This window comes from Gadus chalcogrammus, chromosome 21 (assembly GCF_026213295.1).
Source record: "Gadus chalcogrammus isolate NIFS_2021 chromosome 21, NIFS_Gcha_1.0, whole genome shotgun sequence".
In the NCBI taxonomy this organism is placed as follows: Eukaryota; Metazoa; Chordata; class Actinopteri; order Gadiformes; family Gadidae; genus Gadus; species Gadus chalcogrammus.
Window position 1 is genome coordinate 20,122,460 of NC_079432.1, and position 25,227 is coordinate 20,147,686.

General features: G+C 44.5%; 1 protein-coding gene across 1 annotated transcript in view; it reads left to right on the forward strand.

The window, feature by feature from the left end:
• Positions 1-25,227, forward strand: part of ift172 (intraflagellar transport 172) — a 71,877-nt gene that overhangs the window by 26,788 nt on the left and 19,862 nt on the right. Inside the window, exons 16-34 of the mRNA XM_056581939.1 lie at positions 1,641-1,808; positions 2,522-2,658; positions 2,851-2,958; positions 10,095-10,179; positions 10,434-10,526; positions 11,377-11,454; positions 11,746-11,994; positions 13,568-13,646; positions 13,785-13,905; positions 14,292-14,436; positions 16,394-16,483; positions 16,799-16,896; positions 17,697-17,832; positions 18,770-18,886; positions 19,396-19,538; positions 20,014-20,107; positions 20,566-20,630; positions 21,163-21,343; positions 22,700-22,809. Of these exons, the coding sequence (XP_056437914.1) occupies positions 1,641-1,808; positions 2,522-2,658; positions 2,851-2,958; positions 10,095-10,179; positions 10,434-10,526; positions 11,377-11,454; positions 11,746-11,994; positions 13,568-13,646; positions 13,785-13,905; positions 14,292-14,436; positions 16,394-16,483; positions 16,799-16,896; positions 17,697-17,832; positions 18,770-18,886; positions 19,396-19,538; positions 20,014-20,107; positions 20,566-20,630; positions 21,163-21,343; positions 22,700-22,809 (2,297 nt within the window). The remainder of the gene's footprint in view (positions 1-1,640; positions 1,809-2,521; positions 2,659-2,850; positions 2,959-10,094; positions 10,180-10,433; positions 10,527-11,376; positions 11,455-11,745; positions 11,995-13,567; positions 13,647-13,784; positions 13,906-14,291; positions 14,437-16,393; positions 16,484-16,798; positions 16,897-17,696; positions 17,833-18,769; positions 18,887-19,395; positions 19,539-20,013; positions 20,108-20,565; positions 20,631-21,162; positions 21,344-22,699; positions 22,810-25,227) is intronic.

Sequence of the window (25,227 nt, forward strand, 5' to 3'; positions counted from 1 at the left end):
TTGTAAATCCATTGAAATGGGAACCGGAAACGGAAAGGGGGGGGGGGGGGGGGTGGTTGGTTTGCTCGTTTCTAGCCCTAGGGCCTCTACGAATTCGCTTTTTTGCGTAGGAAATTTCCTTTCCTATGGAGATGGCCCGGAAGTGCTTCGCGGAAAGTTGGTTCGAATTCTAAAAATGCTTAGGAAAGGAGCCTCGATGCTTCCTTTAACCCTTCTTTAGCATAGGTTACTCCTGAGCTTCCTTTGCGAAAGGAAAGGACATAGTGGTATCCCATCATCTTTTACGGCGGCAATATCTAAAGCAACATGCCACCGACGAAGTTTAACGACACTACGCGAAGACGCATGAGAGAAGCGGTAATGCAGAAGGATAGAAGAGGAGAAAATACAATTGATAATAATGGATACCAATTCCAGAAACATAATTATTTTAATATAAACAAATTAATTTATTGCTGGTTAGTAAGCACATAAAATACACCAAAATAAAAGAAAATGCCAACTTCACATTTAAGAAAGACTACTGGGGGCAGTTAATTTCAACATCAACATAAGTTTAGCCTCTTTTTTTCTCACAAGTGAATTGGAATTCAAGTGGCCTAAAATATTCCCGTTGGCCACGTCCGACCTAAGTGATTCTCACTGTTGGCGATAACCTGATTGAAATCAATACGACAAGAACACATGGATCAAAGAGCGCTTGTTTAAGTCAATCTTCGGAAAAGTTTAGTTTCACGCTAGAGGTTGGTAATACCCGCCGTCGCGCAATGACGTCGGTTAGCAAGAGGGGAGTCTAATTCATTTTAAACAGTGCTGTCTTGTCCTATGTTCGAAAGGAAGCACCTTTTCATCTCTCCTTGACCCGATGACGTTTTCCTCAAAGGTTAAGGAAAGGAGGCATAAAGGTTAGGAGATTTGACTATTCGTAGAGGCCCCTACTGTTGATACGGAGAACCGAGCGAAAAGACTACAACCACCCCCCTCTCCGTTTCTGGTTCCGGTCCGGTTTCCGTTTCAATGGATTTACAAAATGCCAAATAAAACACGACCAAAACTGTATTTCGCTACAATACTTGATTAGGAACATCAACGAACACCACTAACCACTCTATAAGTTTCACATTTCTGAAGACATACGTTTAGGGTTCAAATCAGAAAGGGGGCTCAATATTCAAAATACCTGAATACCTGTCCTTGTATGGATAGTGGTATCGATAAAAACTAGGATTGTTTAGCAGTCTAATGGAACCAATAACAATCAAATAAACATCACCATCCCCACCTGTAGATTTGTATATATATATGTTTATTTTGACTAGGACAATAGTGACTTCATTAATATTGTACAGTATTCTCCTTATACAATTATACAATACAATTATCCATTATTTTTCATTAAAAAGGTTTGCAGCAGAAGTCAAACCATATATACCCTCAGGTTTCATTTGCAATCCAAATGTAAGATGTTAATCTCCAAATATCCTCCAATGGAGTTACTTGTCGATGAGGATGAGGTAGTGGGAGCAAAGGGCACCATTAGAGAAGGCTCTAAACTCTTCTACCCAGCTCCCCATGTACGACCTAGAGAGCTTCTTGAAGGCCACTCTGCTGACACCTTTCTTCTCTCCTTCCTTCTCCAGCTCCACCTGTACGACATAGAAAGCGCCATAAAGACCACTCTCCTTTCTTTCTGCTCCTACGTCCAATGGGTGCCAGGCAGTGACGTGGTGGTGGCCCAGAACCGGGCCAACCTCTGTGTCTGGTACAACATCGACAGCCCCGAGAGCACCACCATGTTCCCCCTCAGAGTGAGTGATGGGCGGCTTCATGTTGGGTTTATCAATAACTCAAACATGTTTCATCATGATGATCTTCAGTCTATTATTATTATTATTATTATTTTACTTTAAGGAAAAAAACAAACCGCCTCTTAGATATTCAAGCAAATGCAAACGCAATTATATGAAACTTGTTTTTAATTTGAATACTTAAATTATTTATTTTTCCATGTGTAGATAACCAAACTTTGCATAGACAATGTACAATTGACTGGTGATGGATCATTTGGAGAGATACATTATATTGTTGTTTACCTGAAGATTCATCTAGAGATGCATTATAGTGTTAGGGCGATTAATCTGGCGATGCATTCTTTTTCTGTTTATCTGAAGATGCTTTCTATTGGTGTTGATCTGAAGATGCATTCTATTGGTGTTTATCTAAAGATTCATTCTATTGGTGTTTATTTAAAGATGCATTATATTGGTGTTATCTGAAGATTAATTCTATTGGTGTTTATTTAAAGATGCATTATATTGGTGTTTATCTGAAGATGCATTATATTGGTGTTTATCTAAAGATTCATTCTATTGGTGTTTATCTGCAGATGAATTATATTGTTGTTTATCTGAAGATGAATTATATTGGTGTTTATCTAAAGATTCATTCTACTGGTGTTTATTTAAAGTGGTGTTTTTTTAGACATGCATTCTACATGCGTTGATGGTTTGTTTGCACACAGGGAGACGTTGTGGACCTGGTAAGAGCCGACGGTAAGACAGACGTGACTGTATCGGAAGGCATTGGGACGTCCAGCTACACGCTGGACGAGGGCCTCATAGAGTTTGGCACAGCGGTGGACGATGGGGACTACGACAGGTGTCACTTCACATTGGTTTTCTTGGATATTAGCTAAATGCATGATGATTGACCAGTGGGCATGAGCTTACTGTGTGTGTGTGTGTGTGTGTGTGTGTGTGTGTGTGTGTGTGTGTGTGTGTGTGTGTGTGTGTGTGTGTGTGTGTGTGTGTGTGTGTGTGTGTGTGTGTGTGTGTGTGTGTGTGTGTGAAGAGCTACAGCATTCCTGGAGACTCTAGACTTGTTGCCAGAGACGGAGGCCATGTGGAAGACTTTGAGCAAACTGTCGCTGGAGGCAGGCCAACTGCACATCGCTGAGAGGTACACACACAAAGGGGAAGCAAAACAAGTGTTTCTATCTTGAACATAGAGCAGAGTTGAGTTTCATTTTACTATCTTTCTCTTTTAATTCTGATATTGAATGGGCAAAAACACTACAATGAACCCCTCTGAACCTGAACCCCTGGCTATTGTTTTATTAAATAGGCATGTGTAAACCGGAAGTGAGGAAGTCTCCCAAAGGTTCTTCAGCGCTCTCACCATTGGGAGAGCTATAACTCGCAGTCAAACCTCAACAATTTTTTAATCTTGGTATTTAGGCCTTGTTTTACATTAGTTATGTTTGGCCTCAAGGACCAATGGGGTCAGGCCAGATAGATTTGGCTGTACCTTGAACATTTTGAAAAATATAAAAAAAAATCCTGAAACTTGACCCGTAAACCTAGAAGTTGGTACAAATGCTCCTTAAAGGCCGGATTTGGCCAGGTTATGCACAAATATTATGATGCCAAAAAGCCACTGTGATCCAATCAATTGTCTCCTAATTGTAATCAATTGTAAGCTCAAACAAACCCTGCAGAGCTCAATCCCCACGAAGGCTCTCCCCGCTACGGCCATCCGGAGGCGCGCACAGCTTTTGGCCCTGAATTTATATATTATATTATAGAGATATTTATATATCTTACTACTATATAAAAGCAGGCCTGTCGGACAAGTTGGTGGGTGCGTATGTGCCAAGCAGCCTGCAGCTCACACACACAGACACACACACACAGCACGCGCGAACGGATACATACACCGCACACACGCACACACATAAACACAGCATACACACACACACACACACACACACCGTATACACACACATACACGCAGGCGTGCAAGAACACACACGCGAGCACTGACTCAGACGTTCCAAGACAAAGGCAGCGCAGGACACCGCATACACACACACACATGCACACCAGTGGCGGCTGGTGGTTTTTAAAGTGAGGGAGGAAGGACTGCGCGCTTGGTTGGCATTGGCCTGCTTGCACTGTTGGTGTATGGTGGCATAAGAATGTGAGACTCAAGTTGTTTCAGGGCGTTTTGGTGAACTACAAAATAGCAGGGAGGGAGTTATGTGAACAAAATGTATACAAAGCCACCAGTGGCATCACTGTAATTTGAGAAGGAAAGGATGCAAAGCATATTAGTCAAATCAGGCCTACTATTGATTTGTAAAAGTAAATAAAAAAATCTGGGCCTATTATTGGGCCTATTTTTGCCCTCACTGACTGAAGTTATTTAGCTATGTTTATTTTCAGTTACAATTGCTTGTAATGCTACCAGTAAGTCATGCGTACCTAGCAAACCATGTAGCACTCACAACACTGACGTTGCCATTACTTCTGATGACCTTGATTTTGGGAAGTGGTCTACCTCTTTCTGAATGAATGGAATGGTTTTTGTAATAAGACGTTAACAATGTCCTCCGTTTCCAATGTTTCCATTGTGCATTTAGGATCTCGCTATCGCAGATTTCACTTGCTCTGCGTCTCTCAGACTGAGCACCGCGGCAATGCAGACCGGGTTTGTTATCGACAGCGTTGCCAGAATGGGCAGATTTCCCGCCCAATGATAATTTTTCCAGCCTAACATGGTTAAAAGTAGCCCAATTGGGTGGAAAATCGGACCAATCTGGCAACACTGCTCAACATCCAGGGATCCTGCTTATTGGTTCATAGCGCAGACGGATAGATTTTTGTGCGAATCAGACCCCTTAAGGTCCCACCCACTCAGAGGAGGATTTTCCTCCTCTCTCCCATTGAAACCCATGTTATCCACCGGCCGCCAGTACTTTCGAGAAAATGAATGGGAGTGGACGGCGGCGGAGGGAGGACGTTCCTCCCTGAAGTAATTGTCAATAGGCGATAGGGGGTGCTAATGTCCCTTTACCTAGGGAAACGAACTTTATATATTCAAAGGCAATAAAGTAGTCATATTTAAGGGCATTAATTCATTACAATAGTCGGGGCAATCTACATTTTTTATTCTCAACAATTTTAGGGAGGATCTTCCTCCCTCTCCTCAATGGAGAAGCCTCCACTGATGCACACACACACATATTCACACACAGACAAATTGCGAATAACACAATATGGTGATTTATGTCTTTAGAGTCAACCGCAAGACTACACTTTGTTGCTAAAATATAATTTTACTCTCCTTGAGCCTCCCAAAATGTCTTTAGACTTTGTTGCTCGAACTTAATATTACTCTCCTCCTTGTTCCTTCCGAAATGTTTAATTTTTCGAATGTTCTGTGTGAATGCTCGTGTGATGTATGCTTGTGTGACTTTAGGCTACTGGCCAGGACACTTGAGGAGATGTTTAATCTCAATGACGTATTCTTCTGGTAAAAGTTAAAAATAAATAAAATAAACATCTTAAACTCTCACGTCAAGTAGCCAATGTACAATCAGCCATCTAAACTTTCGTTTTAAATGACTTTTTCTCTCGTCACAATCTGGACTTCCTATTTTTAACCGAGACTTGGATAGGCGCTGGAGTTGGTCAGTCTTCTGTTTTCAGCGAACTTTGCCCCACCAACTGCTCGTTTATTAGCACGCCAAGGTGCGTTGGAAGAGGAGGCGGAGTAGCTCTCGTTTTCAAGAATGATTTTAAAGTACGGACACTCTCTGTAGGCAGTTTTTCCACTTTCGAACTGCAATGCATAATTGTAGAATCTGCCACGTCCCCACTGGCTTGTGTTCTGATCTATAGACCCCCTAAGCCTGACAAAGACTTTATAACAGAATTCTCTGACTTTCTGTCCCATTTTGTGTCATTGTACGATCGTCTGCTCATACTTGGTGACTTTAATATCCATGTCTGCTGTCCAGACAGACCCATGGTCAACGAATTCTGTGGTTTAATAGATGCCTTTGGTCTCACTCAACATATAAACAAAGCTACACATTTACTGGGACATACACTTGACCTTATTTTATCATATGGTTTTTCTGTTGATAATATTGTAATTGAGGATGCCACTTTCTCTGATCACAGACCTATTATGTTTGATGTTACCCTCTCCAATCATCTGCCAGCTACTAGAGCTCAAGGCCATTACTCTCGCCATATAAACTCTCTTACTGCAGCCCAGTTTTCTGATAGCTTTCTCAGTCAAACTGTTGCTTCTACCATTGCAACAGCAGCATCATCCTCTTCCAGCCCAGATGAATTAGTCAGCCTTTTCCACTCTTCCTGCTCCTCCATACTTGACTCTGTAGCTCCTCTCACATACATCCGCCCCAAACTAAACTCTCGATATAGGTTGGATGAGGCCACCCGCTCTCTCAGGCAGGCCTGTCGTAAAGCCGAAAGAAAATGGAAAAAGGATCACCTTACTGTCTCCTTTGAAATTTTTAAAACTGCTTTAGCTGCTTTCCAGGCTGCAGCAAAAAAAGCCAGGGCAAAGCACCTCTCTGATTTGATCAGTAAACACTCAAACAGACCAAACATTTTATTTAGCACTATTAACTCTGTTATCAACCCTGTTAACTCCCCAGCTGCTGATGTATCTACTGCTACCTGTGAGGAATTCCTTAAGTTTTTCATTCACAAAATAGAGAACATCAGATCACTGTTTACCCCCTCCCCATCACCCACTCCACCTGATTACTTTGGTACACCAGTTATTTTTAACCAATTTCAGCCCATTTCTCTCTCTGAACTGCGGGAATTAGTATTGCACATGAAACCCACTTCAATTCCCCCATGATGCCATTCCCTCCTCTATCATTAAGGATGTTTTTGTTGCAGTTGGCCCTTCAATTCAAATAATTCTAAACTCATGCCTTACATCTGGCACTGTCCCTTCATGTTTTAAACATGCGGTTGTCCAACCCCTGTTAAAGAAACACAACCTTGATGCTAAATGCCTGAAAAATTACCGTCCCATCTCTAAGCTTCCTTTTATCTCCAAAGTCCTAGAAAAAGCTGTTCTGTCTCAGTTGACTCCCTTTCTGACCACCCACAACATACTTGAACCTCTTCAATCAGGTTTTAGATCCCTTCACAGCACCGAAACAGCCCTGCTCAAAGTAACCAATGATCTCCTCCTCACTCTGGACTCTGGTGATAATGCCATCTTAATACTACTTGACCTCAGTGCTGCTTTTGATACTGTAGATCACAACATCCTCCTCACCCGCCTGGACCAGCAGGTGGGCATTAGGGAGACTGCACTACTCTGGTTCAGCTCTTACCTTAAACATAGGACTTTCTCTGTCTCTATTGGTCAGTTCTCGTCATCATCCGCCCCTGTCTCATATGGGGTCCCCCAGGGGTCCATCCTGGGTCCCATGCTCTTCAGCCTGTATATGCTCCCACTGGGTGACATTATTAGAAAGCATAAGATCTCTTTTCACCTCTATGCCGATGATTCGCAGCTGTACTTGCCCTTAAAATCTAGGGACTCCATCCAATCTCTCCTGGTCTGTCTTGAAGACATCAGAAATTGGATGGCTAACAACTTCCTCCAGCTAAATGGTGACAAGACTGAAGTCATAATTTTTGGTCCCTCCAAGGCAAGACACACTGCACTGTCAAACTTAGGTCACCTCACGCCTCTTGTCAAACCCCATGCCAGAAACCTTGGTGTCATCCTCGACTCTGAACTCTGTCTTGACAAACAGATCAGCACTGTAGTCAAAAATAGTTTTTACCAGCTCAGAGTGATCTCCCGCCTCAAATCCTTCCTATCCCACAACGACCTTGAGATAGTTATCCATGCCTTTATTACATCACGGCTGGATTATTGCAATTCCCTCTACCTTGGCCTCCCCCAATCCTCACTCAGACGTCTGCAGCTGGTCCAAAATGCAGCTGCGCGACTTTTAACTGGCACCAGGAGGCACGAGCACATCACACCCATTCTGGCCTCCTTGCACTGGCTCCCAGTTATTTTTAGGATCCAATTTAAAATTGTTTTATTTGTTTATAAGGCACTCAATGGGCTGGCCCCGGCCTATATCACTGAGCTTGTTCAGCCCCACTCTGCCCAAAGGTCCCTCAGATCCTCTAACAAAGGGCTTCTGTATGTGCCACACTCACGGCTCAAGCAGAGAGGTGATAGAGCCTTTGCCATTGCTGCTCCACGTCTGTGGAACCAGCTCCCCCTGGACATTAGATCCGCCCCCTCCATTTCTGCCTTCAAATCTAGGCTAAAAACCCACCTCTACTCCCTGGCCTTCCTTGCCCCTTGACCTTTTTAGCCTACCTCCTGTTCATGTCTGTGTGGTATGCCCTGGAAATGAATGTTCCCCCTTTGTATTATTATGACCTCTATGTATTTTTGTGTTGTTGTATATCTTATTGTACAGCACTTGTCAGTATATGCTGTGTGTAAATGTGCTCTATAAATAAAACTTACTTACTTACTTACTAAACATTTAACATTTAAGATGATGACCCTAACTGCGATGAGTGCTGCCCGTTCTGCCTCCGTTTTGTCTATGGTCAAATCAAAACAAATTACAGTGACAGCGGTCACACTTATCTCACCTCTTTCGAACTTAGACCCTACGTCATATCCCGCCCCTTGCAAGCCACTCCCCTAAACCCCCGTTGATTCTACTACCGATGTCTAAACGGCATCGATGTCCGCATATAAAGCATCAAGTGTGAATCACAACAGGTACGAATCTCCTGATATACAAACACGGCAAAAATTGGTGAAAGAATGTCTTACATTATCGACTGGGGTTTCCACATTATAGCTATGGTTTTAATTACAACTTTACATTTACATTTAGGGCATTTAGCAGACGCTTTTATCCAAAGCGACTTACATCAGTTAATACACACATTGACACACCGACGGCAGAGTCAACCATGCAAGGCGACAGCCAGCTCGTCAGGAGCAGTTAGGGTTAAATGTCTTGCTCAGGGACACATCAACACTCAGCTAGGAGGAGCTGGGGATCGAACTAGCAACCTTTCGGTTACAAGACAACTGCTCTACCTCCTGAGCTAAGCCGACCCCAACTAGAGGTTAAGTGCACGCAACGTGGGCGCGGAAACTGTAATTATATTATATAATATTATACTATATATAGAGCTGCAAACGGCAACAATCACTTTCTCCTCCATGCTGCGGTTCACCCCGGACTGCACTGCAGGGAACGGTTGGCCGGTTGAACGCTGATTGGCTGTTACGTTACATCACTCAGGGAGTGACACTGATTGGCTGGCATCACGCGAATGTCGCGGCAAAGTTCAAATATTTCAACTCGAGCGAAAGTGTCGCGTTGCAAATCCTCGTGAACGCGCTTGCACGTGACAAGGCGTTCAAGGCGCGCCACAATTCAAATCTTGCTCCAGGTTTTTATAGCGACAAATGTCACCTGATATGCGTCTCTACATTGACTTTGTATGGAGTCGTGTCGCCCCGTTTGATGTGAACGCACAGAGCCTCAGAGATCTATTATCTACTATCAAGGACATCACCTCTCTGTCATTTGGAAAACTTGATGTGACAGTCTCAATTTCAAATGACCACTGTTGCAGGTATAATGGAAGTCCATGGTGAAAGACACTGGCTTCAACCATTCAGAAGGTGAACAAATCAGGGTTGTCAAAGTTGTTACATGTGTAGAAACAGCGTGTTAGCAGGTCTCCAAAAAAGAAAGAACTGCTTTGGCAATAGGAGGCTACAACTTGCAATCAAACGAAAATGATAACCCCCATTATTCAACCAATCACTAGTCTGCTTCAGAGTGGCCCAGGGACTTCCAACTTGTCGTGCTAGCACGTTAGTTTCGCTAGCATACTCACAGAATGTTGCTCAAACGATGAGTTGGCTCATGCAACCACACACATTTACTTCAGAAAATGCACATGATGCGACACGTAAAGTTGAAATAGTCCGACCAATTCCTTGCCAATTATGAATGGTATTGGTAAAGTATAAGATATAGTATTTTTGTGTATCTTGTTCTCATTTAAGATTGATTGGAGGTTATGACAGAACGTTTTCCAGCACTTTTAATTTGAACTCGATATATTTGTTTAGCTTTGTCCTTGACTTTTTATTTTGCTTTAATTTTTTTTCTATTTGCTCTGTATTTGCTTGCTCTTCCTTTCCCTGACTTCCTCATTTTTATATTTTCCTTCCTTCTGTGTCACGCCTAGATGTTTTGCTGCCTTAGGCGATGTCTCCACCGTGCGCTTCCTCCACCAAACCAATACCATTGCTGACCAGGTGTCCCAGGATACCGTGCGTATTCCCTTACAGACCTCTTCCTTACACAGTACACCTAGCAGGACATTAGACATCCCTTCACACAAGGACATTTAATTCCCCACAAAAAGTGGTCTGGTATCCACTTCTTCTTCTGCCATTATATTAAACTAATTACCTCACAAATCCAGCTTTTTAAGCTGAAGTACGTTTAGAATCTTGAACTATAATTATGACACTTCTACAGCTACCATAGTCTAATAAGGAAGCTTCTGTTTTGTTGTGTGCAGGGAGGGGACGGCTCCGGCCACTACCAGGTACAAGCCCGCCTGGCTCTGCTGGACAAGAACTTTAAACTGGCTGAGATGTACTACCTGGAACAGGTCGGTGTGGCGTCAGACCTGGAACCTGCTTCTTAAACCACCCTTTACCTAATAGTAGCAATGTTCTCCGATGTGCCTGGGCTTAATTGACAGTGGTGACTGGCAACATTCTTGTATTTAAGACTCAATAGTGATGGTTGTATTTACTAAAGCAACATTCGTTGGCATTCTGCTATTCTTGTAGTGAGAGAGGTTCAGACACATCATGATACATTCACTAAGGAAGGATATTTAAAATGCTTTATTTTGTGTACATGTTTGGTTAGGTCGGCAACCCTTTCTTTGTAAAGGGCCATTTTTGGTTAGAAATGGGGTTTTGATAGCTGTCTTGGGCCGCATATATATTTTTTTGTTATAGGCCATTTTGCTAGTTTAGCAATTGAATAGCCTGTATAGGCATATTCAACCATTTGAATTGATGCAATTAATACACACAGTTGCAATAATACATAGGCTACAAAACACGATTTTTTAAAATATTTTAGTGGATGTTATATCTAACAAGACATGCGGGAGGAAAGCAGGAAAAATCAACAAACAGGTTTTTTAATTGAAATTGCGTAGGCCTAGCTCTGTAGTTTCCGTTCATGTGTGTGCAAATTAAATGAATATCATTGCATCAAAGAAAATTTCAGCCTAACCCAGTTTTTGAAAATGAATCATCATCTTTAAAAGAACAACACTGGTAAACATTTCAAACAATTGAATGTGACTGAATGCGTCCAGTTCAGTGCTAAATAGTTGTTGGATTGATTGACATTGATCGTTGCATTAAAATGTATGATTTATTGGTATTTAGGTCGAGGTATATAACTGATTTTGAAGCCCTTGTCCCTGTGCCTTTCTCCAGAACGCCACTGATGAAGCCATTGAGATGTACCAGCAGCTGCACATGTGGGAGGAGTGCATTGCTGTGGCTGAGGCTAAGGTAATAATACACCAAGCTAGTCAAGGTGAGACTAGATCTAGTAGAGCCACATCCAGTAGCTCAGCCCTCAAACAGGCAGGGACTCTCAGAGACGCGTAGGGACCCCTTCTGACATCCTACAACTGTTCATTGGAGAGCAATTGGTGCTGAGGTGGAAATATTAGCATAGGAAAATAATTTGACTTCAAATCGGGGGAAATGGCACAATGAAAAGACGCCAGCCCCCTTTAATAAATGAGTGACCCCGTTCTAAAGACGCCTGCCTATGAAAACCAAGCCAATACTTCTCAGGCCCATCCAGAGCTGGACGCTCTCCGTCTGAACTACTACCGCTGGCTGACAGAGACGTCCCAGGACGAGATGGCCGGGGAGATGAAGGAGAGGGAGGGCGACTACCAGGGAGCCATCAGTCTGTACCTTAAGGCGGGCCTCCCAGCCAAGGCCGCCCGGCTAGCCATCAGCCAGCCGGACATCACGAGCAGCAGCGACGTGGTGAACCGCATCACAGCCGCACTCATCAAGGGGGAGTTCTTTGAGAGGGTAGGTGTTGCTGACCGCTACCTAATGTGATGTGATCTTAGCATTACCTTTTCTGTTACAACAGATACCATTCTAGCTTTGGACTTTTTAGAATGTAGTGTAGATACAGGGCAGGGGTGACATGAAGAAACGTTAAATGGCTGAAATCCAGTGAAGGGATTGGAACAAAAGTTCAAAAGTCTAAATGGAGTAAACAATGTAAACATGCACTAACCTCACGCTCTAACCTCAGAGTAAACAATGAGACCAACTGAAAACAAGCCGACATGGAACTTGAACAGATTTAAAAGATTTTGAAAAAAGTATAGGGGGATTATTTGTTTATCAACACATTATCTCTGTGTGGTTAATTTGCAGTTGCGGTGTTAATTAGCGATTTTGTAAGCTTACTGTTACATTAAACTGTAATGAGAATATGTGGTTAGATGCTATATACCCTATAGTATCTGTGGTATAAAGGCTAGGACGAATTTCGAATGGCGAGGTGATTATTCTTCAAAACGAGAGCTGATAAATTGTGAAAAATGAATTAAACTGTAATCAGACAACACCGTTATATGCTATAGACCCTAGAGTATCTGTGGTATAAAGGCTGTAACGAATTTCGAATTATAGATATGTACAATCCATAACGTTAGTTCTCTGGCTCGTAGCTCAGCGGACTAGAATACCTCCCGTTGCCAAGTTGTAGCTACGGTCCGTCCTATTTATGTGAAAAACTTTATATTTGGATTGTTAAACGCATGAAAATATAAATGAATTATCTTGTTTTCTTTTCCTTGGCAAGTGACCATGGTAAAGGCGGGATAATGCCCTTCGAGGCGTCGAAAACATGTTTGATCGATCGTAATTAAAGGGGGCTACTTTTTGAGGGAGATGAAGTCAAACAGAGTATACATTTAATAAGCATGCAATACGAATAAGGAAAACCATAATTATTAAAGTATTTGAATTTTTTTATTATGTTGGCAAGCAAGAAGTAGAATAAATGGGATAATCAGTCTTATTAAAAGGGTTTGTGCAACCAACCGCAGAACAAGACATGATTGCGGCTCTTGTCGCTCTCCTCTCTTTCTGCCAATGACATGCGCATAGAGCGGGGAGTGACGTAGAGTGACGTAGACTGATAATCCCTCGATAAAGGTAATCGAAATTCTGTTTTCAGATTATTGAAGATACAAGTGTGTTGATTTGCTAAACCTTTGAACGAAGGTTAACAATATTGACCACGTTACAAAGTCTGAAGTAGTAAGTGTCAGAGAATGGGCGGACGGCTCCGCTGTCCTCCCATTGACTTCCATTGTAAATAATAGTATTATACAAGTAGAATATCTTAAAAAGTATAAAATATTAAAAAAAATAATGATAATAATTGCACAATTCCAAGCTAATATGAACATTTCAAAATTGGAATGGATTGGAATCTCTAGGTAAAAATTTAGGAAGGAGATAGGTCCCAAAGTTTTTAGAGAACAATAAAGAAAGAAAGAATAAAACTTAAGAAGAACAATAGTTGAGCGCTGCATGCAGCACTCATCAAATGAATTCCTCTGAACTCCAATCCTTTTTCTAGGCGGGTGACCTGTATGACATGATCGGCAATAAACAGAGAGCTCTGGAGTGTTACCGCAAAGGGAACACCTTCAGGAAAGGTATGTGTCTAGACCTCCGCAGAGGGCGCTTGTTTCTAATGGGGGTGTATATAAAAAGGAGTATACACTAAACATCACCCAAGATATAACTGTTAGATTTAGATTCATTACACTCTCCCTCTCTCCCACTCCCATCAGCGGTGGAACTGTCTCGTGTTTCCTTCCCAAGTGAGGTGGTGAGGCTGGAGGAGGCGTGGGGTGACCACCTGGTGCAACAGAAGCAAATGGACGCCGCCATTAACCACTTCATCGAAGCAGGGTACGACACCTAGCCTAGTTCAGGAGTCATGTCCATCGCTGGGTACGACGACTAGCCTAGTTCAGGAGTCATGTCCATCGCTGGGTACGACACCTAGCTTAGTTCAGGAGTCATGTCCATCGCTGGGTACGACACCTAGCTTAGTTCAGGAGTCATGCTACACCTTTTCCTAGCATACATATTAGTTGTTCAATTGGTAATGTTATGACCCCGACTATATTTGCATCCACATATATTGATAATAAAAAGAGACCAAAAAAGAGACAGATCTGATCTTGGGAAGACAGACAGACAGACAGTCTGTCCTCCAAAGATCAGATGCATAAACCAAATGCTTTCCTTCCAGAATGTCTTATGATAGCCGATGTTTCCCTTCCACTGTTCAGCTCCTCCATGAAGGCCATGGAGGCAGCCATCGCAGCGCGCCAGTGGAAGAAGGCTGTCCACCTGCTGGAGCTCCAGGAGGACCAGTCGTTTGGGAAGTACTACTTGAAGATCGCACAGCACTACGCCTCTGTACAGGACTACCAGGTAGAGGGCAGTGAGCTTCTACGTGCCTCCACTTAGCTCTAGTTTTTGTCTTGCCACACGTTTTGTTGCGTTCAGTTCCTTCCTTGGTCTGCACATACTGTAAAACCTGCAAAATGATGTCCATCAGTAATCCTAAATCCTAAGTACTTACTTTCCGAAATACTTTCCCCACTCTTTAAAGATCAACTATACAGCAATCACCTTGGTTAATTACAGGAAAAGGTTATCGCTTTACTAACCACACAAAGACGAAAGAAAACCAATCCACCCCTATCGTGCAAAAAACGAATCGCAGGATGGGAGAGCCCCTTCGCACATGATAAAAACATGCTTTCCCCTGGCAATCTGCTCTGTCTGGTCTCACTCTGTGGTTTGTTTCCCCTCTCAGTCCGTTCTGTCTGGTCTCACTCTGTGGTTTGTTTCCCCTCTCAGTCCGTTCTGTCTGGTCTCACTCTGTGGTTTGTTTCCCCTCTCAGTCCGTTCTGTCTGGTCTCACTCTGTGGTTTGTTTCCCCTCTCAGTCCGTTCTGTCTGGTCTCACTCTGTGGTTTGTTTCCCCTCTCAGTCCGTTCTGTCTGGTCTCACTCTGTGGTTTGTTTCCCCTCTCAGTCCGTTCTGTCTGGTCTCACTCTGTGGTTTGTTTCCCCTCTCAGTCCGTTCTGTCTGGTCTCACTCTGTGGTTTGTTTCCCCTCTCAGTCCGTTCTGTCTGGTCTCACTCTGTGGTTTGTTTCCCCTCTCAGTCCGTTCTGTCTGGTCTCACTCTGTGGTTTGTTTCCCCTCTCAGTCCGTTCTGTCTGGTCTCACTCTGTGGTTTGTTTCCCCTCTCAGTCCGTTCTGTCTGGTCTCACTCTGTGGTTTGTTTCCCCTCTCAGTCCGTTCTGTCTGGTCTCACTCTGTGGTTTGTTTCCCCTCTCAGTCCGTTCTGTCTGGTCTCACTCTGTGGTTTGTTTCCCCTCTCAGTCCGTTCTGTCTGGTCTCACTCTGTGGTTTGTTTCCCCTCTCAGTCCGTTCTGTCTGGTCTCACTCTGTGGTTTGTTTCCCCTCTCAGTCCGTTCTGTCTGGTCTCACTCTGTGGTTTGTTTCCCCTCTCAGTCCGTTCTGTCTGGTCTCACTCTGTGGTTTGTTTCCCCTCTCAGTCCGTTCTGTCTGGTCTCACCCTGTGGTTTGTTTCCCCTCTCAGTCCGTTCTGTCTGGTCTCACTCTGTGGTTTGTTTCCCCTCTCAGTCCGTTCTGTCTGGTCTCACTCTGTGGTTTGTTTCCCCTCTCAGTCCGTTCTGTCTGGTCTCACTCTGTGGTTTGTTTCCAATGGCGGTCCAGTTACTGCCCAGTTATTATAAAGAACAACTGCATCTTTAACCGGCCCATCCTCAATTCTCTCTCCCAGCACTTAAACCATTCGCACACACACATATACATCAAATATATCATCAGATATTATGATCATAAATATCATAAACTATTATTACAATGTATAACATCTTATATGATTTTAATATTTATCATAATCTATTATTATTATATTTCACAATGTATTGTCATAATCTATACTCCATAATCTAACTATATTTTATAATCTATTATATAACAATGTATTTTTATATATTAGCATATTATATGTCATAATTAAGTGTAAGATAATCATAATGTATATTATCAGATATATCATCGTGTATGATCATGTGTTAAGGTTATTATCAGATGTAATGCATTCATAATATGTTATTAGATGTACCATAGTGTGTTATTTATTATAATGTGTTAGTAGAAGATGCATCAGGATGTGTATGATAATGTATTATTATCATATGTATTTTATTATTATATGTTGTAAGAAGATGTATCATAGTGTAAATGATAATGTTATTATCAGATGTATCATAGTGGGTTATTTTAATATATTTATATATAGTATCATTACGTATTATTCTTCATCATAGTGTTTTGTTAACCTCTGCAGGTGGCTGAGAGGCTGTTTGTGAAGGGAGGTCACATTAAAGACGCTATAGACATGTACACGTTGTGCGGGCGCTGGGAGGAGGCTCATAAGGTCAGTGCACACACAGAAGAAAAAGAAGTCAGTGTCAAATGATAGAATATAATTTTGATATTATTATTACACTTGTGTCAAGTAACGCGTCATCAAGTAAGCCGAACGTGTTTAATGTTTTTAATTCCTGTTTTATCATTTACTACATGTATTAACACCACACGCAAAATAACGTAAAAGTAACAAGTTATAATATTTGACCTCAGACCCAAAGTGATATTGTAACGTAACATCTGCTGGCATTATAATGAAAACCATTTTCGCCCAACACTGCCGGTGTCTGCAGCTCACTGGACTGTGTGTGTGTGTCCACAGCTGGCAGAGGAGTGCATGAGTGCTGACCAAGTGTCGGCCCTGTATCTGAGCCGAGCTCAGGACCTGGAGAGAGAGGGGAAATACAAGGAGGCAGAGAGGTAACTCTTATGTTGAGTGTTCAGCACGTAGCGATGCCTAGTGTTGTTTTAATCTACGCTGAAGCCCATAATGCGGTGCGCGGGGTCGACTGATTCATTCACTAAAAGCTTGAACTGAAACAGTAACTGCCTGCTGTGAATTGAAACACAAAAGCTGCGATGTTAGCTGTTTAAATGGCTCACCTGTGCCAGTTCTTTTTTTTCTTCTTTTTACTTCCCAAGCCCAATAAAGACTCTAGGGATGCTCCGTGTCCAACACTGCCCACACGGGCTAGAGTCTGCTAACGCTGTAATGAACCCTCAAACCGATTAGAGAAGAGGTTTTCGTCGCAGGACACTGAGGGCTGCTTGTACATTAAGTGTAAACAGATTAGTGTTGACCAACCGATCAAAAGGACAATACTATATCAAATAAACTCAATGTGAAACCAGCTCTTTGTCTAACCAGCCAGAGTAAGCTGGCATTTCAGAGTATCCAACAATTGAATCCCACCCCTGCATTCAGACCTCCCTCCATAGCCACTCCCCAAAAGTAGGTGACTAGCTTGCTGGCTTTAGCTCTAGGTCTGCCTAGCCTTGTGCAGACTGAGATCCTGCCCAATGAAGGTAGCCTTGTATGTAGGTGTACAGGCTGGTGAGACATCCAATCATTTTTATTTACACACAAACATTGTGTGTGTGTGTGTGTGTGTGTGTGTGTGTCTGTGTGTGTGTGTGTGTGTGTGTGTGTGTGTGTGTGTGTGTGTGTGTGTGTGTGTGTGTGTGTGTGTGTGTGTGTGTGTGTGTGTGTGTCTGGACAGGCTGTTTGCAGCTGTGAAACAGCCCGACCTGTCCATCACCATGTATAAGAAGAAGAGGCTTTTCGAGGACATGATCCGCCTTGTTGCCAGGCACCATCCCGACCTGCTGAAGGAAACCCACCTCCACCTGGCCAAGGTAAGGTCAGAAGACTGATGGGAAACCTTTTGGGAGCACTTTGATATGGGAAATCTACTGGGACTGTTTTATTAGGCTGCTGGGCAGCACTATTACTCCAATGTGATTGTATGCGTCTTGCACCAGGATGTTGAGGCCTGGTGACTGTATCTCCTCTCGCTTAATTTACCAGGATGTTGAGGCCTGGTGACTGTATCTCCTCTAATGTAATGCACCAGAATGATGTTGAGGCCTGGTGACTGTATCTCGTCTAGTGTAATGCACCAGAATGATGTTGAGGCCTGGTGACTGTATCTCTTCTAGCGTGATGTACCAGGTTGATGTTGAGGCCTGGTGAATGTATCTCTTCTAGCGTAATGTAACAGGAGGATGTCGAGGCCTGGTGACTATATCTCCTCTAGCGTGATGTACCAGGTTGATGTTGAGGCCTGGTGACTGTATCTCTTCTAGTGTAATGTACCAGGTTGATGTTGAGGCCTGGTGACTGTATCTCTTCTAGCGTAATGTACCAGGAGGATGTTGAGGACTGGTGACTGTATCTCCTCTAGCGTGATGTACCAGGTTGATGTTGAGGCCTGGTGACTGTATCTCCTCTAGCGTGATGTACCAGGTTGATGTTGAGGCCTGGTGACTGTATCTCTTCTAGCGTGATGTACCAGGTTGATGTTGAGGCCTGGTGACTGTATCTCTTCTAGCGTGATGTACCAGGTTGATGTTGAGGCCTGGTGACTGTATCTCCTCTAGCGTGATGTACCAGGTTGATGTTGAGGCCTGGTGACTGTATCTCTTCTAGCGTGATGTACCAGGTTGATGTTGAGGCCTGGTGACTGTATCTCTTCTAGCGTAATGTACCAGGTTGATGTTGAGGCCTGGTGACTGTATCTCCTCTAGTGTAGTGCACCAGGAAGTTGAGGCCTGGTGACTGTATCTCCTCCAGGAGCTGGAAGGTGAGGCGAGGATGGTGGAAGCAGAGCACCACTACCTGGAGGCCGAGGAGTGGAAAGCTGCAGTGCACATGTACCGTGCCGGAGACATGTGGGAGGAGGCATACAGGGTGTGTGTGTGTGTGTGTGTGTGTGTGTGTGTGTGTGTGTGTGTGTGTGTGTGTGTGTGTGGTGTGTGTGTGTGTGTGTGTGTGTGTGTGTGTGTGTGTGTGTGTGTGTGTGTGTGTGTGTGTGTGTGTGTGTGTTTGTGGCTCTGTACTTCTGTGTGTGTTTGTGTGGGTCTGTACTTGTTTTTGTCTGTGTATGTGGCTCTGTACTTCTGTGTGTGTGTGTGTGTGTGGGGGGGGGGGGGGGGGGGGAGGGGGGGGGGGTCTGCAGATCTGTGTGTTTGTGGCTCTGTACTTCTGTGTGTGGGTCTGTACTTGTTTTTGTCTGTGTATGTGGCTCTGTACTTCTGTGTGTGTGTGTATGTGGGTCTGCACGTCTTCATTCAGAGTGTCTGTACTTCTATGTGTGTGCATTTGTGTGTGGCTCTATACTTCTTGGTGTGTGTGTGTGTGGTTCTGTATTTCTCAGTGTGTGTGTGTTTGGCTCATAACCTGTTCCTGTGTGTGGTCAGGTGGCTAAGGGCCATGGGGGCCCCGGGGCCCAGAAGCAGGTGGCCTACCTGTGGGCCCGGAGCCTTGGGGGAGAGGCTGCAGTCAAGCTGCTCAACAAGTTCAGCCTCACCGACTACGCCATCGACTTTGCTTCAGACAACTGGTGTGTACCGGGAAGAACCAGCTGGGGGTCTACCAGCCCACATAGCGGTGGTTACTACACCTTACTATACCGCTAGAGGGATGTAACCACTACAAACCTACCCAATATCTTGTCAGGAAAACATGGGATGGTATAAGAATAAACATATCAAAGTCATGTATAGTTTTATGCACTCCGCTGCGCTGTAATGTAGGTGTATGTTCTTTGGTCACATGCTGGGCTACATGGACAGCAGGCTAACAGGGTCAGCTCTTTAAAGAACAGAACATAATTAGTAAGTTAATGTGAAGTTAATGACAGATTTCTGTCCATCCCCTTATTGCGCCTTCTCCTTTTAATTGATTGTGACTTTTTTGTCGTGTTAATAATGTCCACTTGACGGCTACTCAGAATAACACACGGTTGAAATTGATTACTTGCTCATAAATGACGTAACCTAATGTCATGCATTTGGTGGTATGGTTCCCATCCTCAGCTCCTTCGACTTTGCCTTTGAGTTAGCCCGTCTGGCGAACAAACAGAAGGTCCCAGAGATCCACCTGAAGCACGCCATGTATCTGGAAGACGAGGTGGACCCCCGCAGTGAACCACCCCTTTGTCTTACCTTCCTTAGACTCTTACTCTGTTCATTCAATAAAGATGTTCTTTATCATGAGGATCTATGGCCTACCCATAGGCCTTTTATTAATAGAGATTAAATACATTAACATTTCAACCTCATTCAAAAAAGATGAAAATAGATTTTTAACCATTTTGGGTTTGTCAGCATTGTGGGAGACCCACATTTATTTACCACTACTGAATATTTAGTCTAATCTTTCTCAGGCTACTTCTGCTTATAGATCATTTTCATTCACACTTCAGGCCCACTCTGAATAAACTCCTTCCATTAACTCTAGGTCAAGTAGTAATCCCTCAGTCTGTTCTGAACCTATTTTTGTGGTTTTCACCCTCTGGAAACCCGCCTTCCACTAAAAGTCAAATGTTTCATGCTATTCTTGCGTGCTATCCATATTTATATTTAAAGGGCAAGTTTCAAGAGGCGGAGTCGGAGTTCATCAAGGCCGGGAAGCCCAAGGAAGCGGTGCTGATGTAAGTCCACATTCAATTGTCTGTCAGCTGTAAGCCTGGAACGACACATTTTAACACCAACATTTTAAGTTCAGGTATAATAGAAGCACCACACATTGGTAACATGCTGAGTTCAGGTATAATACCAGCACCACACATTAGCAATATGCTAAGTGTTGCTTACACGCTATGTGTAAGCAACACTTTTTTTTTTTTTTTTTTTTTTTTTTTTTTTACTTGCACTTTTAATGGTTTTGTTATTTGTTTGCCCTTGTTTTAAATTGTTTTAAATTTGTAAAGTGTCCTTGAGTGACCTGAAAGGCGCTGTTAAATCAAATGTATTATTATTATTATGTATCTGACCACTTGTACAACATGTGCCTGCAAAGCTAATGCCATTTTCAAAAACAGTTTTATGCTATTATGACGTTTTGAAGCAATTAATCTGCAATTCTGTGCTTCCAGTCCCACCCCACAAACACAGAACACTTATTCATATTATATATATTCCTATTCATTCGTGTGTGTGTGTGTGTGTGTGTCCGTCCTATAGGTACGAACACAACCAGGACTGGGCCGGTGCGCAGCGTGTAGCTGAGGGTCATGACCCGGACAGTGTGGGAGAGGTTCTGGTGGGCCAGGCAAAGTCCTGCTTTGACCAGAAGGACTTTCAGAAGGCCGAGGCCTTCCTACTCCGGGCCCAGAGGCCCCAGCTGGCTGTTCAATACTACAAGGTAGAAAGACCCCCGCCCGCTGTTCAATACTACAAGGTAGAAAGACCCCGGCTGGCTGTTCAATACTACAAGGTAGAAAGACCCCGGCCCGCTGTTCAATACTACAAGGTAGAAAGACCCCGGCTGGCTGTTCAATACTACAAGGTAGAAAGACCCCGGCTGGCTGTTCAATACTACAAGGTAGAAAGGCCCCGGCTGGCTGTTTAAGACTACAAGGTAGAAAGACCCTGGCTGGCTGTTTAAGACTACAAGGTAGAAAGACCCCGGCTGGCTGTTCAATACTACAAGGTAGAAAGGCCCCGGCTGGCTGTTTAAGACTACAAGGTAGAAAGACCCAGGCTGGCTGTTTAAGACTACAAGGTAGAAAGGCCCCATCTGGCTTTAATACTACAACACAGTATGTAAATGTCACATGTCTGAACAGTGTTATTTATTATAATTATTATTATTATTATTATTTTTGGTCTGCTGGTGCATAGTGTGGCAACCTGGCACGGTGAGCGAACCACCACCTCCCAAACAGGACACAATTTCGTGGGGTAAAGCCAAAAAGGCATGTTTAATCCAAAACCTTGAGAAACACAAAGTCTCTCAAATTACAAAAGAACGTAAAAACCTGGGCGGAATCAACGGTCCCATCCATCGTGGGTGGAATCCCGTCACCCACGAGGACCGGTCTCCGTAAGGAGTCACATGGCTGGGAGAGCCCCGAATGAGTGGAGAAGCGGGCTATTTAAGCCCTGCTTCTCCACCTGTTCCTCAGGTGCTCTGAATCTCCTTAATTGGCAACGGTGTTCCGTTGCCAATGTCGATGTTCCTCCAGTCTGTTGTGTGTTGTCCAGAGGGTGTTTCTCCAGTCTGTGGTGTGTGTTGTCCCCAGGGTGTTTCTCCAGTCTGTGGTGTGTGTTGTCCCCAGGATGTTCCTCCAGTCTGTGGTGTGTGTTGTCCCCAGGATGTTCCTCCAGACAGTCTGTGGTGTGTGTTGTCCCCAGGGTGTTCCCCCAGTCTGTGGTGTGTGTTGTCCCCAGGGTGTTTCTCCAGTCTGTGGTGTGTGTTGTCCCCAGGGTGTTTCTCCAGTCTGTGGTGTGTGTTGTCCCCAGGATGTTCCTCCAGTCTGTGGTGTGTGTTGTCCCCAGGATGTTCCTCCAGACAGTCTGTGGTGTGTGTTGTCCCCAGGGTGTTCCCCCAGTCTGTGGTGTGTGTTGTCCCCAGGGTGTTTCTCCAGTCTGTGGTGTGTGTTGTCCCCAGGGTGTTCCTCCAGTCTGTGGTGTGTGTTGTCCCCAGGGTGTTCCTCCAGTCTGTGGTGTGTGTTGTCCCCAGGATGTTCCTCCAGTCTGTGGTGTTTGTCGTCCCCAGGATGCAGGGATGTGGAGCGATGCCATGCGGCTGTGTAAGGAGTACTTGCCCAGTAAGCTGGCCCTCCTGCAGGAGGAGTACGATTCAGAGGCTGCCAAGCAGGGCCCGCGGTGAGACCCCAGGGGAGTGTTGGGATCGGGTGCACTACACTACACAACCAGGCTACAACCTCATAAGGAGCCGGCCTCCACCATGTCCCAAAAGGAAGTCGATTGTCAGTCCACCAATACTTATGTCATAATATCAGACTCATTTAAGATTTTCAAGATGGTTTTAGTGTCATATGCACAACAATTACAGAGCAGTCGCTGGCAATGAAATTCTTTAGTCTTGGGCTCCTTCAACAATGCAATATAAGAAAAAATATAAGAGAAACACAAGTAGGAAAGCTGAGACTTAAATAATAAAAAATCTATAATAAGAATAATAATAAAAAGTAAGTGTATAAGCGGAACACAAGTAGGAGAGCAGAGACCTAAATGCAAAACTAAATAAATGTAAAAATAAACATAAAAATAAACAGACGTGTTTATCCAGATGTCGACTGGTATAAAGTGGCAAGTTATAAAGTGGCAAGTTATAAAGTGTCATAGTGGTGAGCTAAGTAGTGCAGGAGTTCAGCCGTCTTATGGCCCGTGGGATGAGACTGTCCCTGAGTCTGGGGGGTTGGAGACCAGATGCTGCGGTAGCATCTACCAGACGGGAGCAGCTGAAACAGTTTGTTACTGGGGTGATGAGGATCTTTAATAATCTGGTTAGTCTTCTTCCTGCAGCGCTGAGTGTAGAGGTCCTCCATGGATTGGAGCTCCGTCCTGGTGATGGGCTGGGCAGCTCAGGTTACTCTCTGTGGTGCACCTGTAGTAGTTGAGTATCCTGGTGTCCTTGTTGAACCTCCTCAGCCTGTGGAGGAAGAAGAGCCGCTGTCTTGCCGTCTTTGTGATGTCGTCGGTGTGGTGAGTCCAGATCAGGTCCTCGCTGATGTGGACCCCGAGGAACTTGAGACTGCTAACCCTCTCTACTGTCGTCCCGTTGATGGTGATGGGGGGCGTGCCCGGGTCCCTGTCGCTTCCTGTAGTTCTCAATCAGCTCCTTAGTTTTGCTGAGGTTGAGCTGGAGGTTGTTGTCCTGGCACCAAAATGTCAGGGCTCTCACCTCCTCTCTGTACGCCGTCTTGTCGCCGTCGGTGATCAGGCCGATGACGGTTGTGTCGTCAATCAGCAAACTTGACGATGGTGTTGGAGCTGTGTGTGGCCACGCAGTCATGGGTGAACAGAGAGAAGAGGAGAGGGCTGAGCACGCAACCCTGGGGTGCGCCGGTGTTCAGAGTTTGGGTGGATGATGTGGCGTTCCCTCTCCGCACTGCCTGGGGTCTGCCCGTCAGGAAGCTCAGGATCCAGTCACAAAGGGCGGTGTTGAGCCCGAGGTCCCTGAGCTTCACAGCGAGCTTGGAGGGCACAATGGGGTTGAATGTTGAACTGTAGTCAATGAACAGCACTCAGTGTGGAGGGTGAGGGCGTTGTCTGTGGACCTGTTTGCCCTCTATGCAAACTGCAGGGGGTCCAGTGAGTCAGGGAGGGAGGAGGTGATTAATGATTTGACTAACCGCAAAAGCACTTCATGACGATGGAGGTGAGTGCTACTGGCCGGTGGTCGTTGAGGCAGGACGCTTTTGACTTCTTGGGGATTGGAATGATGGTGGACTTTTTGACACATGTGGGGACCACAGACTGGAGCAGTGACTTGTTGAAAATGGCTGTCAACACACCTGCCAGCTGATCTGCACACACCTTGAGAGCCTGGCCAGGGGTGCCATCAGGACCAGGGCCCTTATGTGGATTGATCCTTTTGAAGGATTTGCACACATCTGCCCTTGTTATTGCTCGTGTGCAGGGGTCCTGGTCCATCTGTACTTCCTGAGCCGGAGAGTAGCTCTCAAAACGTGCAAAGCTGTGTTAAGGTCATCTGGAGGAGAGATGGAGACACTTCCTCAGTCACACTCCTTGTCCCTTGACAGTCTGTTATTGTTCTGAGGGCGGACCACATGTATCTTGAGTTGGAGCCCTCAAAGTTGGACTCCATTTTGTCCCTGTATTGTCTCTTAGCACTGTTAATATTTCTCCGGAGCGCATACCTGGACTTGCTGTACTTGATTTGTACTCCAAATCACCTGAGTTGTAGGCGGCAGTCCGTGCCTTAAGTTTGGCTCGAACTTCTCCATTAACCCAGGGCGGCACGACGTCATCAATGCATTTGCCAATGTAGCAAAACACAGAGTCTGTGTGTGTGTTTAAATTATCGTCCTTAAACACATCCCACTCTGTAGTGCTGAAACAGTCCCGTAATGCAGAGTCTGATTGGTCGGACTAACGCTGAATGGTCCGTGTCACTGGCCTGTCACGTTTGAGTCTCTGCCTATAGGAAGGCAGAAGCAGTACTGAGCTGTGGTCTGATTTGCCAAATGGGGGTCGTAGGAGGGCCTCCAGTGGTATCAAACGGCTGGTTATCTGGTGAGGCTTCATAGACAGGTG